Below are 14136 nucleotides of genomic sequence, written 5' to 3' on the forward strand. Positions count from 1 at the left end.
TGGAGGGAGAGGGAGAGAGAGTGGAGGGAGAGAGAGAGTGGAAGGAGGGAGGGGAGAGAGAGTGGAGGGAGGGAGGGGAGAGAGCGTGAAGGGATGGGGGGAGAGCATGTAGAGGGAGGCGGGAGAGAGTGTGGGGGGAGGGAGAGAGAGAGTGGGGAGGGAAGGAGGTGAGAAGACAAAGGGAATGGAGGGGAGCGGAGAGGACAGAAGGAACGGAGGAGGAGGGAGAGGACAGAGGGAATGGAGGGAAGGGAGAGGACAGAGGGAAGGGAGGGGAGGGGAGAGGACAGAGGGAAGGGTGGAGGGGAGAGGACGGAGAGAAGGAAGAGGAGGGGAGAAGACAGAGGGAAGGGAAAGGACGGAGAGAAGGAAGGGGAGGGGAGAGGATGCTGGAATGGAAGGGAGGGGAAAGGATGGAGGGAATGGAGGGGAGGGGAACGGAGGGAGGGGAAAGGATGGAGGGAGGGGAGAGGAGGGGAGAGGACGGAGGGAAAGGAGGGGAGAGGACGGAGGGAAAGGAGAGGACGGAGGGAAGGGAGAGGACGGAGGGAAGGGAGAGGACGGAGGGAAGGGAGAGGACGGAGGGTAGGGAGGGGAGAGGCCGGAGGGAAGGGAGGGGACAGGAAGAAGGGAAGGGAGAAGAGAGGACAGAGGGAAGGGAGAGGAGGGGACAGAGGGAAGGGAGAGGAGAGGACAGAGGGAAGGGAGAGGAGAGGACAGAGGGAAGGGAAGCTCAGAAGGGAGGGGGATGTACGGAGAGCGACGCCTTCCCACTGACCCCCTTACTGAAATAAAGGTGGATACTTTAAACCTGCATTGGGAGGACGCCATTCCACATTATGAAATGTGCATTTGTAGACACTAATCAAGGACACACACACACACACACCTGTTCCTAAGAATTCTATCACACACAGAAAAAAGAAACAAACACACAAAGACAAAAAGAAGGGCACTCGGTAAAGTGCATACCTCCACCCCGCAATGCCTGATCCATGAGAACAAATCGGGCCCAATACATTTGTGAAATAGCATGCTATACATCGTTTTTGATCCGATCTCTCAATGGTGAAGAATCACTTAGAAAATCAAATAGTTCTCGTATCCAGATTCGGATTCAGATCTTCACCAAAATCGAATTAATACAAACACAAACACATACTGTACACACACACACACACACACACACACACTCACACACACACACACACACACACACACACACACACACACACACACACACACACACACACACACACACACACACACACACACACACACACACACACACACACACACACACACACACACACACACACACACACACACACTTATGAGTGCAGACTATCATGGATCGGCTCACTACACTCACCTCTCCGCATGTTGTTGCAGAAATTGACGTCACAGATGTGCTGTGTTATCATGATTTACACCAATCATAATACAAACATTCATTTTCGACAAATATATTTGTAATATTAGTGGTATTATATTTATTTGAAATTTATTTGTGATACAAAAAGGTCAAAGTGGTCTAAATGATCAAGGGTCTAAGCTGTCTAATCTGTCTGTAGGTTGTAAGGGGTCTAAATGGTGTTGGGGTCTTTTGGATCCTAGGGGTATTTTTGGTCCTCTGGGTCCGGCATCTTTTGGGTCCTTGGGGACATTTGGGTCTTCATGGTCTTTTGGGTCTTTCGTGACTTTTGGGGTCTTTTTTGTATACACTGTTGAAGCTCGTATGAGAGCTAACAACGCATAACATACAAGGGGAGCAGGGGACAAGAGGGGCGGGAGAGGGAAGGAAAAAAACAGTATGGAACAGAGACATGAGGAGATCTGTGGAAGGGAGAGGGTACACAGGATAAACAAGATGGACATGACAGGGACTTTCAGGTCCTTACACGACAGGGACTTTCAGGAAGGAAAGCAGGGTATTTGAAGGAGGTGGATTTGCAGGGGTAGAAAAGATCATGGATTTGGATGGGGGAAGATAAGAGTTGGTGGTGAACAGCTGTTTTGAAGACCTGGAGGGAGGAGTGGGATTGAAGAGTGTGTGGGAGTTTGTTCCAAAGGTGGGGAAAAAGAGGAATAAAAGAGTGAAGGTGAGCAGTGATTCTTGATTTTGGTAGTTTCACCAGAAAGGGGTTGCTGGCAGTCCTTGATCGCCCTACGGAAATATGGGGGGGGGACAAAATATCGCAGACAAAAGCAAGGGGTTGGGGGGGGGGCGAGGCCGGAGAGGAGATGGTAGAAGACAGAAAGACCACCGACCTGCCTGTGGTAAGACAGTGAAAGACCCAAAGACTCAGTTTCATCACGCGTCACACCAATGAGCCGACATGCCTTGGTTTCCACAGCGTGAAGCCGAGAAAGGTGAGAGGTAGGAGCATCAGCCCAGAGGGGAGAGCAGTACTCCATCGAGCTGCAGACAAAAGCTTTGTATGTGGTCAGGAGCTCAGGTGTGCCAAACAAGGCCTTTATGCAATGGAGGATGTCAGTAACCAGCTTTGGAAGCCAACTTGGAACTATGACTTTCCCAGAAAAGATCATGACAGATAGTGAGACCCAAAAGCTTGAGTGAAAGGACTTCTTCAAGAGGATAGTTGAGAAAGAAAGATTTTGAGGGGGGTGGGGGGGGGTTCCAGATGGTCCTTTTGGAGAGACATAGTGAAGTGAGAGTGTGAGATTTATCAGGATTGAAAGACATGTTCCACGTGTTGGACCAGTTTGTGATTTTATCCAGATCTGCAGAGAGTGAAGAAGCTGCTGCGTGCCGATCTGAGGGATGACAGATGGTACAGCGGAGGGTGGAGTCATCAGCAAAGAGATAAAGAGAATTTTCCAGAGTCAGATAGATCATTGATAAAAACCAGAAAAAGAACAGGGCCCAGAACACTGCCTTGAGGAACTCCAGCCTGGACAGGAAGAGGGTATGAGAGAACTCCATTAAGGGCCACATGTTGGCTGTGATAGGAGAGGAAGTCTGCGAGCTTTGAGTGGAGATGTTCTTGGATACCAGAGGAAGAGAGTTTGATGAGCGGGGTAGGTTGCCAGACAATATCAAAAGCATGTGATATGTCTTGGGAGATGGCTCTGATTTCATGTCTGGCATTGAAGATCTCCATCCATTGTTGGGAGAGCAGAAGCAGCATATCCAGGGTGGAGTGACCTGGTCTTAATCCAAATTGATGATGGGAAATCAAGCCATTGGAGAAGAGGAAGGATTTAATGTCTGAAGCGATGATGGATTCCATAACCTTACTGATGATTGAGAGAAGGCTGATTGGTCTGTAGTTGCAGGGATCCTTTTTATGGAGGGCAGTAATGTCTGCTGATTTCCAAGCAGATGGCAGATGACCTTGAGCAAATGAGAGGGTGAACAGAACAGAGAGAAGGTGAGCAAGAGCAGCAGAGCGGGTTTTTAGGACACGTGGGCTGATGCCGTCTGGACCGGTTGCAGAAACAGAGTCGAAGTTTGACAGCAAACTTTTTACTTTGTCAGGAGAAAAGGACACAGAGTCCAGGAACAGTTTGGTGCGACTAGGTAAGGTGGCTACAGAAAGTGATTGGCTTGGGACACAAGATTTAGAAGCAAACACGGAGTTTCGGCATTCAGCCTTTTCACGTGCAGTGTCATCTGTGTGGCCATTTGAGGTAAGGGAGGGGATGGAAGGGAACGTACACCAGAAACAGACTTGCGTAGACAACACCAGAATTTGGAGGAGGGAGACAGGAAGGGAGACAGGTCTTTTTGGTTCTTTGGGGTTTTTGGGGTCCTTGGTGACTTTTGGGTCTTGAGGGTCTTTTGTGTTGTCAAAGACTTTTGTTTCTTCAGGGTCTTTTGGGTCCTCCGTGATTTTGGGTCTTCAGGGTCAACAGTGACTTTTGGTTCTTCGGGGTCTTTTGGGTCCTCAGGGACTTTTGGGTCATCCGAGTCATCAGGATATTTTGGGTCTTCTGGGTCCTCAGGGATTTTTGGGTTATCTGTGTCTTTTGGATCCTCGGGGTCATTTCGGTCTTAAGGGGTCTTTGGGATCTTTGGGAATTAACATTCAAACGGGACATGTTTAATCTGCATTTCGGCTTCATGGCTTCACGGCTTCACCCCCTCACTGATTCACTCACCACTTCACCGCCTCACTGTGCTTTACGTTTTTAACTCCTTATATAGATTAGCAGTGACCCTATTTCCATGGCGCTGTTGGAAGGAAATTAGTTTCCAATAGAATGGAATATTTTGGGAGTTTTCCAGGAATGTCCTTTGGCAGCATAATGGCAGGGACCCAAGAAATTCCACTTAATGTAAAATGTGACTTCAAGTCCTCACTCCCTCATCCCAACAACAAGTCCTCATCCCAAGTCCTCAACCTCCCCCACCCAACCCAAAGGTTTCAATAACCCTCCTGCCATCTACCCTCCAAACCTTCAACCCACCTTTCCCAACTCTGTCCCTTCTCCGTCCCCCCCCCACCCCACCACAACTCTCTGTCCTCCACTCCCATTTTATTCTTCAAGTCCTCAACCCCACCCTCGCCCCACTCCTCGGGAAAAACCTTGGTAAGGGAATTCAAATTGTTTTTTTGGTTATGATTTTCCTTTGACAGCAGAATAATGACTAACTGTTAAGACTGATAAGGTTTCTCAGTGAAGTAAATTGACAGAAAGGTAATTATACATAAGCAGAACTGCCTGAATAGTTTGTGGTTATGTTGTTTTTTTTTTACTTCTGGCAGATGTGCAAACCAACGACTCTGGGCATCTACACCACATGCACAATAAACATGAATGCAACCTTAAATTACATGAATATCGATATTTGTAAACCTCTGCATGCACTGTCTGGACCCAAAAGCTCTTAAATGGGTATCATTCAGCATTGTACGTGCTGTGGTTACGACGCTTACCCCGCTCAGACACAATCAGATAAGTTGCAATTATATATCGACATAATAGAAGAAGATAGATTATAATTATTAAAGAAGATTACATGGTTCTGGAGACATTAATTAAAAGAAACAGAATGCAATGTGGATATGAGACCTCTTCTTCCTGCATCATTTTTTCTTGAATGACGGTTTTCTTGGTTTAAACATAAAAACTTTAGAAAACACAAGAACTGAAAAGTTCTCCGTTTTGTCAGTGTCGACAATTTTATTTGAGATTAAGCAATATTGTTGTTCTGGAGCACATTTAAATTTTCATTCTCTGTTCTATGCAATCACATCATGTTCCACCATCCACAATCTTGTCGTTGAAATTATGTACACGGAACATCTTTCAAAAACGACTTTCATTTTAGTCTTTCTCAACATATCCTCAATGTAATGCTTTCAGATTCATGATTGGGAATAAAATAAGTACCAATCTATATGATGTACCTTTTGACAGCTCAGAAGAGCGAATGTACAGAAGCTACAGCTGAAGACTCAAATGCAGGGGTTACAGGAACCTTTCAGTGCGGTGCGTTCAAAGCATTCTCCTCGCCACTCTGTGTCCAAGATGCTCGGTACGTGGTCATATTGCCTGACGATATGCTCTAGAATTGGTAGGCTTCTAACATTTTCATCACCAAACTATAGATATGAGGGGAGTTATAGCGAAAGTAAAATTCCTGCTCATAGTTGTGAATTCAATAACATCCTTTACCTGAGTAATGTTCCTGCAGAAATGCCTCTTGTGGTGCCAATATGTACGAGAAAAAAAGAAGAAATTGGCTAATGGTTAGAGTGTCCAACTATGGGGAATGCGACAGATTGCTCGTTTCCATTCGTGGAAGTTATAAACTGCATTATGTTTATACGAGAGCGAACATCTTGATACCAGGTGATCACACTTTCCAACAGTTTCGGAGTGAATGCACATGTCATGGACGACCATCAGGGAAATGAGTGAGTGATATTGCTGGAACTTTAAATTTGTATTGGGAGCTTGGAAAGAAAATAGATCTGCAATTTGCACCAACACTTGCGTTTCGAAGAAATGTGTAAAAATGAAAAAAAAAAAAAAAACAACTTTCCCGAGAAATACCCTTGTAGAATATAGACTATAGAGCCTACTCCATTACTGATGATGAATATTGTCACTACCCTCACAGTACATACTGTATTATTGATGATATATGTGTCACTACCCTCACAGTACAAACTGTATTATTGATGGTGCATATGTCACTACCCTCATAGTACATACTGTATTATTGATGGTGCATATGTCACTACCCTCATAGTACATACTGTATTATTGATGATATATATCACTACCCTCATAGTACATACTCTATTATTGATGATATAATATATGTGTCACTACCCTCATAGTACATACTGTATTATTGATGATATATGTGTCACTACCCTCATAGTACATACTCTATTAATGATGATATAATATATGTCACTACCCTCACAGTACAAACTGTATTATTGATGGTGCATATGTCACTACCCTCATAGTACATACTCTATTAATGATGATATAATATATGTCACTACCCTCACAGTACAAACTGTATTATTGATGGTGCATATGTCACTACCCTCATAGTACATACTGTATTATTGATGATATATGTGTCACTACCCTCACAGTACAAACTGTATTATTGATGGTGCATATGTCACTACCCTCATAGTACATACTGTATTATTGATGATATATGTGTCATTACCCTCATAGTACATACTCTATTATTGATGATATAATATCTGTGTCACTACCCTCATAGTACATACTGTATTATTGATGGTATATGTCACTACCCTCATAGTACATACTATATTATTGATGTTGTATATGTCACTACCCTCATAGTATATATTGTATTATTTATGGTGTATATTACACTACCCTCGCAGTATATATTGTATTATTTATGGTGTATATGTCACTCCCTTCATAGTATATACTGTATTATTGATGGTGTACATGTCACTACCCTCACAGTATATACTATATTATTGATGGTGCATATGTCACTCCCTCCATCGTACATACTGTACTGTATTATTGATGCTGTATATATATATATATATATATATATATATATATATATATATATATATATATATATATATATATATATATAGTCACTCCCTTCATCGTATATGCTATATTATTGATGGTGGACATGTCACTACCTTCATAGTACATACTGTATTATTGATGGTGTACATGTCACTCCCTTCATAGTATATACTGTATTATTAATGGTGTATATGTCACTCCCTTCATAGTATATACTGTATTATTGATGGTGTACATGTCACTCCCTTCATATTACATACTATATTATTGATGGTGTACATGTCACTACCTTCATAGTATATACTATATTATTGATGGTGTACATGTCACTCCCTTCATATTACATATTATATTATTGATGGTGTACATGTCACTCCCTTCATATTACATATTATATTATTGATGGTGTATATGCGATCACTACCTTCATAGTATATACTCCATTATTACCCCATGCTCGTGAAGTGAAAAGTGGGATTAAGCAACTGGTTCACTTTGTCTATCTGTCTGTCTGTTTGTTTGTCCACAAATGTTCGTTAATGATTGAGGAACTACTTCATTTCAATTGAATGTTTTATTTTGAACATGAATCAGAAAACAAACCTGTAGTTTAGTAGCACTTTGGCTCTGAATTTGTCCCGATTGTGCCTGCGCAGAGAGGAGTGATCAGAAAATATTTTTATTCTGTCTGCCTGGCTGGCAGTGAAACAAAATTGAAAATCATTTGAAACAGGAAAATTAGTTTTTAAGGACGTCATTAAGGACACAAACAGCAGGCACAAATATCTAATGTAACTTGTTGGACAAGGTGGTGTAAAAGACTCCGCATCAATAGCAGTAAACTTCAGAATTTTTTTTCTACAACCTTAAAAATCTATATTTCATTTCAATTAAATTATATATCTGAACAATGTAGACGACAAATCGCCTTATTGGCACTTTCAAACCTCTCATTTAGCAGTACTACATCATTTTGACCACTCAAATTTGCCTTTCGCAGACCCCACCCATGTCCTCTCCCCCCCCCCCCCAATACTGCATGGAGTAAGGTGCCCTATGAACTCTCCAGTTGATGGTGTGTGTACATGTCACTACCCTCATAGTACTCATATATATTCTATCACTGATGGTGTATAGGTCACGACCTTCGTGGTATATATTGTGGCAGTGCTGAGAAGCGAGCCCCACAACATATGGCAGTTCCCGAGTTATTTATTTCATTATTACTTGTTTCAGATCGAGCCCTTCCCTTCTATCTAATGGCTTACAGAAGGAATATGCGTTGTGAGGGATTAGTTAGGTTTTTCCCCCATTTCCTTCTCTGCATACGAACGCCTCAAATGACCGAGCACACACTGTTCGCAGCCTAATTTGCATGAGTGCCAAAACTTGTTTGAATATTCACGCCACAACCAAACTGCCATCTTCACCACCAAAGCATTCTTCAGCACAATTCTCCCAGAATGCCAGTGATAACCACCCTGCCTGCTTCAAATTACACACCACACTTTATTTCCATTCAAACAGCACCATTCAAGCTTGCCTTTCCAGCATTCTTCCATTATCCACATCATCTCAACCAACAACGATGCTTCGACTCCACAACCACATCAACCACATTCGCTCACCATGATCCAGCGCCTTCCTGCACCTCGGGACCATCATCTCGCCTTGTCCACAGCCACCTTTGGCTCACGATTCTTCATGATCTTCCAACAGCGGGGATCGCCCTGCTCTCCAGCAAGCCATCTGCACCTTTTCCGGGCATTCAAGAGACAAATGGAGCCCAATGCATGTCAGCCCCATGTTAAGTCGGGAGCTGACATGTGTGGTGCATTCAGGATGACTGGAGGTGAATCCAGCATAGCAACTTCGCGGGGAGGATGACGTCACCTCAGAATGCATTCAGACCAATGAACATGCTGCGCTTTGAGGAAGGAGGGCAGTGCATCACCCATGCTCCCTGAGACCACTCCCACAAAAGGTGGGAATTCACCTTTGATCCTCCAAAACCCCACCCCCTTCACCCGTGTCCTTAATTATCAGCGTTGGTTGTGGGGACAGTGGAGTTCTTCTGCTGTTAAGTTCTGTGCGAGTTCTGAGAGTGCCTCTGTGAGTGAGTCCTCTGGAGCACGAGCTGGTAGTGGTTGGAACATAATGTAACGGAATGGATCGCTGAGAAAATGGACCGAGTGCCAAGCAGTACAAGCACAGTATTGAGGGAGAGGTAAAATCACCAATAACAAATGATAAGTAGTTCTCATTCTTACACGTTCTTTCTCCTTTTTCCGACTTGTCTACCGTGGACACACAAGAACTATCAGTGAGGGCAAAGCCTGAATAAACCGCTCTTTTAAGAGTGACCACTGACTTGCATCCTGTTTTTCTCACTCTATGCACCGACACGGCATCTCACTTGCATCTCCTCAACATGCACCCAGACACCCCCCACCTTTGCCTACCCTGGACTTTGGACTAGCACATGCCCACATGTACATGTTGGGTAAGCCAGAGGTCAGCTTTTCTCTCATCTCTCTCTCACTTATCTACCCTTTCACAGAACGATCCTGATGGCACCTGTTATGGTAGTTGAAGTAAGAGTGTTTAAGCTCGAAAGAATCAATGTTAATTCTGCTCTTTGTTTCTTTCTTGCATGAATGTGTCACTGTAAATCTTTGCCGCACCACACAAATACTGTATGTCCCTGCTGTATGAATACCCTTGTGAATAAACCCGTCTTCACTGTGCCACATGCTTTTTCTCACGTTCCTTGATAAATTAACCCAATGTCAATTCGGTACAACCTGCTCGTGGCATCCTCTCCTCCATTGGTCCAGCACAGTCTGCAGTATTATTAGATGGGAAGTTTTACGCCATGTGATTTGCTCTCGTTTGCCAGCAAACACTCACTGTGTCGCTCAGTTGTAATCCGAATGTGTGCTGAGGGCATGAAACTTGGTTAATCTTGTCAGCTCCCAGGTAAATGGTGTTAGATGGATAACCCTCTTAGATTTGATGAAGTTAATTGGCGGTCATGACTGCTTAGCAACCCACCAGGCTGCAGAGTTTTCCATAGCACATCGGCCTACAGGGCTGGGCATTCGGAAGGAAACCGAGTGCTTCCCCTCGTGACGAACCTCGAACTCCGAGTCTGTAACAATACTCTTCTTGTAATAAGCGTCCACAACCATCCTTGATCAAGTTGTGGAACGTTGGATCCACAACTTGAAGCCCTCACTTTTTCACTTTTATTAGGGGGCCAAGCCATCCTGGCTCGTACCCTTTTGATTTTATTAAGATTATTATTACCCTCATCAGAGGAGAGGGTATTTGCAGTTGGGTCCGTTTGTCTATTTGTTTGTCTGCATAGAATGTGAGTATTTGTATTACTATTGAAATGAAATGATAATAATGTGGTAGTGATAACAATAATGATACATTACGAGAATAATAATGGAACATAATGATAATAATAATGATACATGGTAAAAATATTAATAATAATAATACATGGTAGTAATAACAATAATAATACAGAAAAATCACAATGACACATAATGATCATAATAATGACAATATTAAAAATGATAATAATAATGATAACAATAATGGTACATAATGATACATCATGACAATAATAATGATAACGATATTGATACATAATGAAAATGATAATAATGATATATAATGATAATGACAATAATAATGAATATACTGAAAATGATAGTGATAATGTTATCACTGATATGTTATGTTATCAATGAATGTTATCAATGAAAATGATAGTGATAATGATAGACCTTTGTCAGGTCAGGTTCGATCTGTGACCTGCTACAGGTACCATGTAAACCTGTACTAACCTGTTCCATGGTCGGGTTGTCGGCGACTAAACCGTCTCCCCCACCAGGTTTTCTGGTGAGGAGGGTGTTTGGATATGGACACCCAGCAGGATTAAAAACAAAACCTGTCAAAGGGCGGAGGAGCTCCTTGTGAGCCAACGGCCATCCATATCTAGTGCCCAACTGTGTCTGCGGACGTCCTCCTGCAGTTGGGTTACTTCTTATTAGGAGGTTGGTGGCAGGATTTGCACTCCAGCCACCGTAAAACGCTTCATTCCGCAAAACGCAAAAACGCAAAAAAATCTGAAAACCCACTCCGTGGGAGTACCTCCTGTGCAGCTTCCCTTCGCAGGGCAGCTCACCGGATGATGGGATTGGGGCAAAGCCTTCGGGACCCCCAATCTTTGATAGGAGGGAAACCACGGGGTAACATCCCTGGGTCAGATTGCGGGAGAGTGTGTCGGAGTGGTGCTGAGGTGTCGTCCACCAGACGGCGGTCTCCTTGGGTTAACCTGAGGCGGTCCCTTCGGGTGGGTGCCTGGAATGTCCTATCCCTAAGAGAGGATGATCACCTGTCTCTGTTATCATCTGAGCTCAAGCGTTTGGACATCGGGATTGCAGCTCTCTCTGAGGTTCGGAGACCGGATTGCGGCGAGATAATGGTGGGTGGTTACACCTACTATTGGTCTGGTCGCTCTGATGGTTACCATACCCAAGGAGTTGCTGTAGCTGTGTCCAATAAGCTGACCCCAATGATAATTGAGGTAACACCGGTCAACGAGCGTATTATGAGATTAAGGATTCGTCACTCCTTAGGTGTCATTTCCCTGGTCTCTATTTATGCTCCGACTGAGGCGAGCGATCTTACCGTGAAGGATGCATTCTACGCCACACTCGAGTCTGTGGTTGATCAGTGCCCCAGACGAGATACACTTCTAGTCTTGGGGGATTTCAATGCATCGACTGGAACTGATAGGGATGGTTATGAGGTGTGTGTTGGTCCCCATGGGTCAGGAACTATGAACCAGAATAGCACTAAGTTCCTTGACTTTGCAAGAAGTCATGGACTTAGGGTGGCTGGTTCATGGTTTCAGCGCCCGCAAGCTCATCGCTGGACTTGGTATTCCAACGCTGGCGGTGTGGCAAAGGAGATTGACCATGTCCTCATTGACGGTCGTTGGAGGATGATCCAGAACTGCAGGGTCTACCGGAGTGCTCAGTTCCTCAATACTGACCACAGGCTTGTTGTAGCAACTCTAAAGCTGCACCTTAAATCCTGGAGAATGGTACCATCCCAGCCTCGGCTGGATGTTGCCAAGCTCAGGGATGAGAGAGTAGCTGAGGAGTTTGCGAACAGGCTGAGTGGACACTTGGGGGGTCTGGGTGCTTTGGGGTCCTGAAGAGTTGTGGAGCACCTTCAAGACCACCGTCCTTGATGTTGCCGGTGGATGCCTTGGAGTTCACCGCAGGGCAAAGAAGAATTTTGTCTCTCAAGGGACACTGGATACCATTGACCAGAGTCGCAGGGCCAGGCTGAATGGCAGAGCTGAGCTGTTTAGGGAGCTGAGGCGTAAAACTGTACGTGCACTGAGGGTGGACAAGGAGGGCTATGTGCGAGGAATCTGTGAGGGGTAGAGCATCACCTGTGGACAGGTGATTCTCGTCCCGCTTACAGGGGAATTCGCGCATTACGTTCATCCAAGCCCATCCCTCGGAGCACTGCAGTTCGAGCAGAGAGTGGTAGGCTCTTGACAGAGGAGTCTGAAGTGAAGGCCCGCTGGGCCGGTTACTTTGAGCGGTTGTACCAGGCTGATCCCCCAACTGTCGAGTTGGACGTCAAGGGTGTTACAATCCCTGTTGCTGACCCTCGAATCAACTGTGGTCCACCATCGCTTGTGGAAACACGGGCTGCGGTGAACCAGTTGAAACGGGGCAAAGCTCCAGGGATCTGTGGCATCCATGCTGAACTTCTCAAGGCTGGTGGAAATGCTGCACTCGCGTCGTTGCATGCAGTTTTGTGCTCTGCCTGGAACACAGGCATCATCCCAACTGACTGGAAGAGGGGCCTTGTTGTCCCTCTCTGGAAAGGGAAGGGTGATCGCCAAGACTGCAACAACTACCGAGGGGTGACGCTGCTCTCAGTGCCGGGCAAGGTCTTTGCTCGGATAATTCTTGATAGGGTTCGCCACCATCTGCTTGAGCACCAGCGTCCAGAGCAGTCAGGCTTTACACCAAAGAGGTCAACGATTGACCGTATCCTTGCTCTTCGTGTCCTCACTGAACGCAGACGAGAGTTTCGGCAGGGGCTGCTTGCAGCCTATGTTGATCTCTGTAAAGCGTTCGATTCAGTGAATCGGGATGTCCTCTGGAGGATTCTTGGTCTTCGTGGGGTGCCACCGAAACTGATCGATCTGATGTCTGAACTCTACTCTGGTACTGAGAGTGCTGTGAAGTGTGGTGGTACCGCCTCTGACTTATTTCCAGTTGTTACTGGAGTTCGTCAGGGATGTGTACTTGCCCCCACACTTTTCAGCACTTGTATGGACTGGATTTTTGGGAGGATGTCGGAGAGATCAAGTTGCGGTGCATCGTTTGGCAATGTCAAGATCTCGGACCTTGATTTTGCAGATGATGCAGTCATCTTTGCGGAGACTTTAGACATCCTCTTGGGGGCCCTCGAGGTGCTGAATGAGGAGTCGGAGCCGTTGGGATTACGGATTTCTTGGGTCAAAACAAAGATCCAGGCTTTCGGTGACATCTTGGATGCTGCTGTCCTGTCTGTGTCTGTTTGTGGTGAGGATGTTGAGGTCGTGGATAGATTCACTTACCTTGGCAGTGATATTCATGTCTCCGCAGGTTGTGAGCCGGAGGTCAATAGACGTCTGGGTCGGGCCTGGGGAGTCATGGATTCACTGGATCATGGGGTGTGGCGCTGCCGGTACCTGTGCGGGAGGACGAAAGTCCGAGTCTTCAGGTCCTTGGTACTTCCAGTCTTGCTCTATGGGTGCGAGACTTGGACTTTGACCAAGGATCTGAGACTTAATTCCTTTGGTACCAGGTCTCTTCGGAGAATCCTTAGCTATCGCTGGTCGGATTTTGTGTCCAACGAGCGGTTGCTGAGAGAGACTCGGATGAGATTTGTTACCTGCATAGTCCGTGAGCGTCAGCTGCGGCTGTATGGACATGTGGCTCGTTTTCCTGACGCTGATCCTGCTCACCAGATTCTCTCAGCGAGGGAGTCTCATGAGTGGAGGAGGCCAGTGGGCCGACCACG

At 45.3% G+C, this 14136-nt stretch overlaps 1 protein-coding gene across 1 annotated transcript in view; it reads left to right on the top strand.

Annotated features, from left to right (window-relative positions):
* Positions 1-14136, top strand: part of LOC147008978 (neuromedin-U receptor 2-like) — a 60771-nt gene that overhangs the window by 28163 nt on the left and 18472 nt on the right. Inside the window, exon 3 of the mRNA XM_085863766.1 lies at positions 5389-5506. Within this exon, the coding sequence (XP_085719892.1) occupies positions 5389-5506 (118 nt within the window). The remainder of the gene's footprint in view (positions 1-5388; positions 5507-14136) is intronic.

The sequence above is a fragment of the Eptatretus burgeri genome, chromosome 18 (assembly GCF_056783735.1).
Source record: "Eptatretus burgeri isolate ZD-2024b chromosome 18, Ebu_testis_v1, whole genome shotgun sequence".
Classification (NCBI taxonomy): Eukaryota; Metazoa; Chordata; class Myxini; order Myxiniformes; family Myxinidae; genus Eptatretus; species Eptatretus burgeri.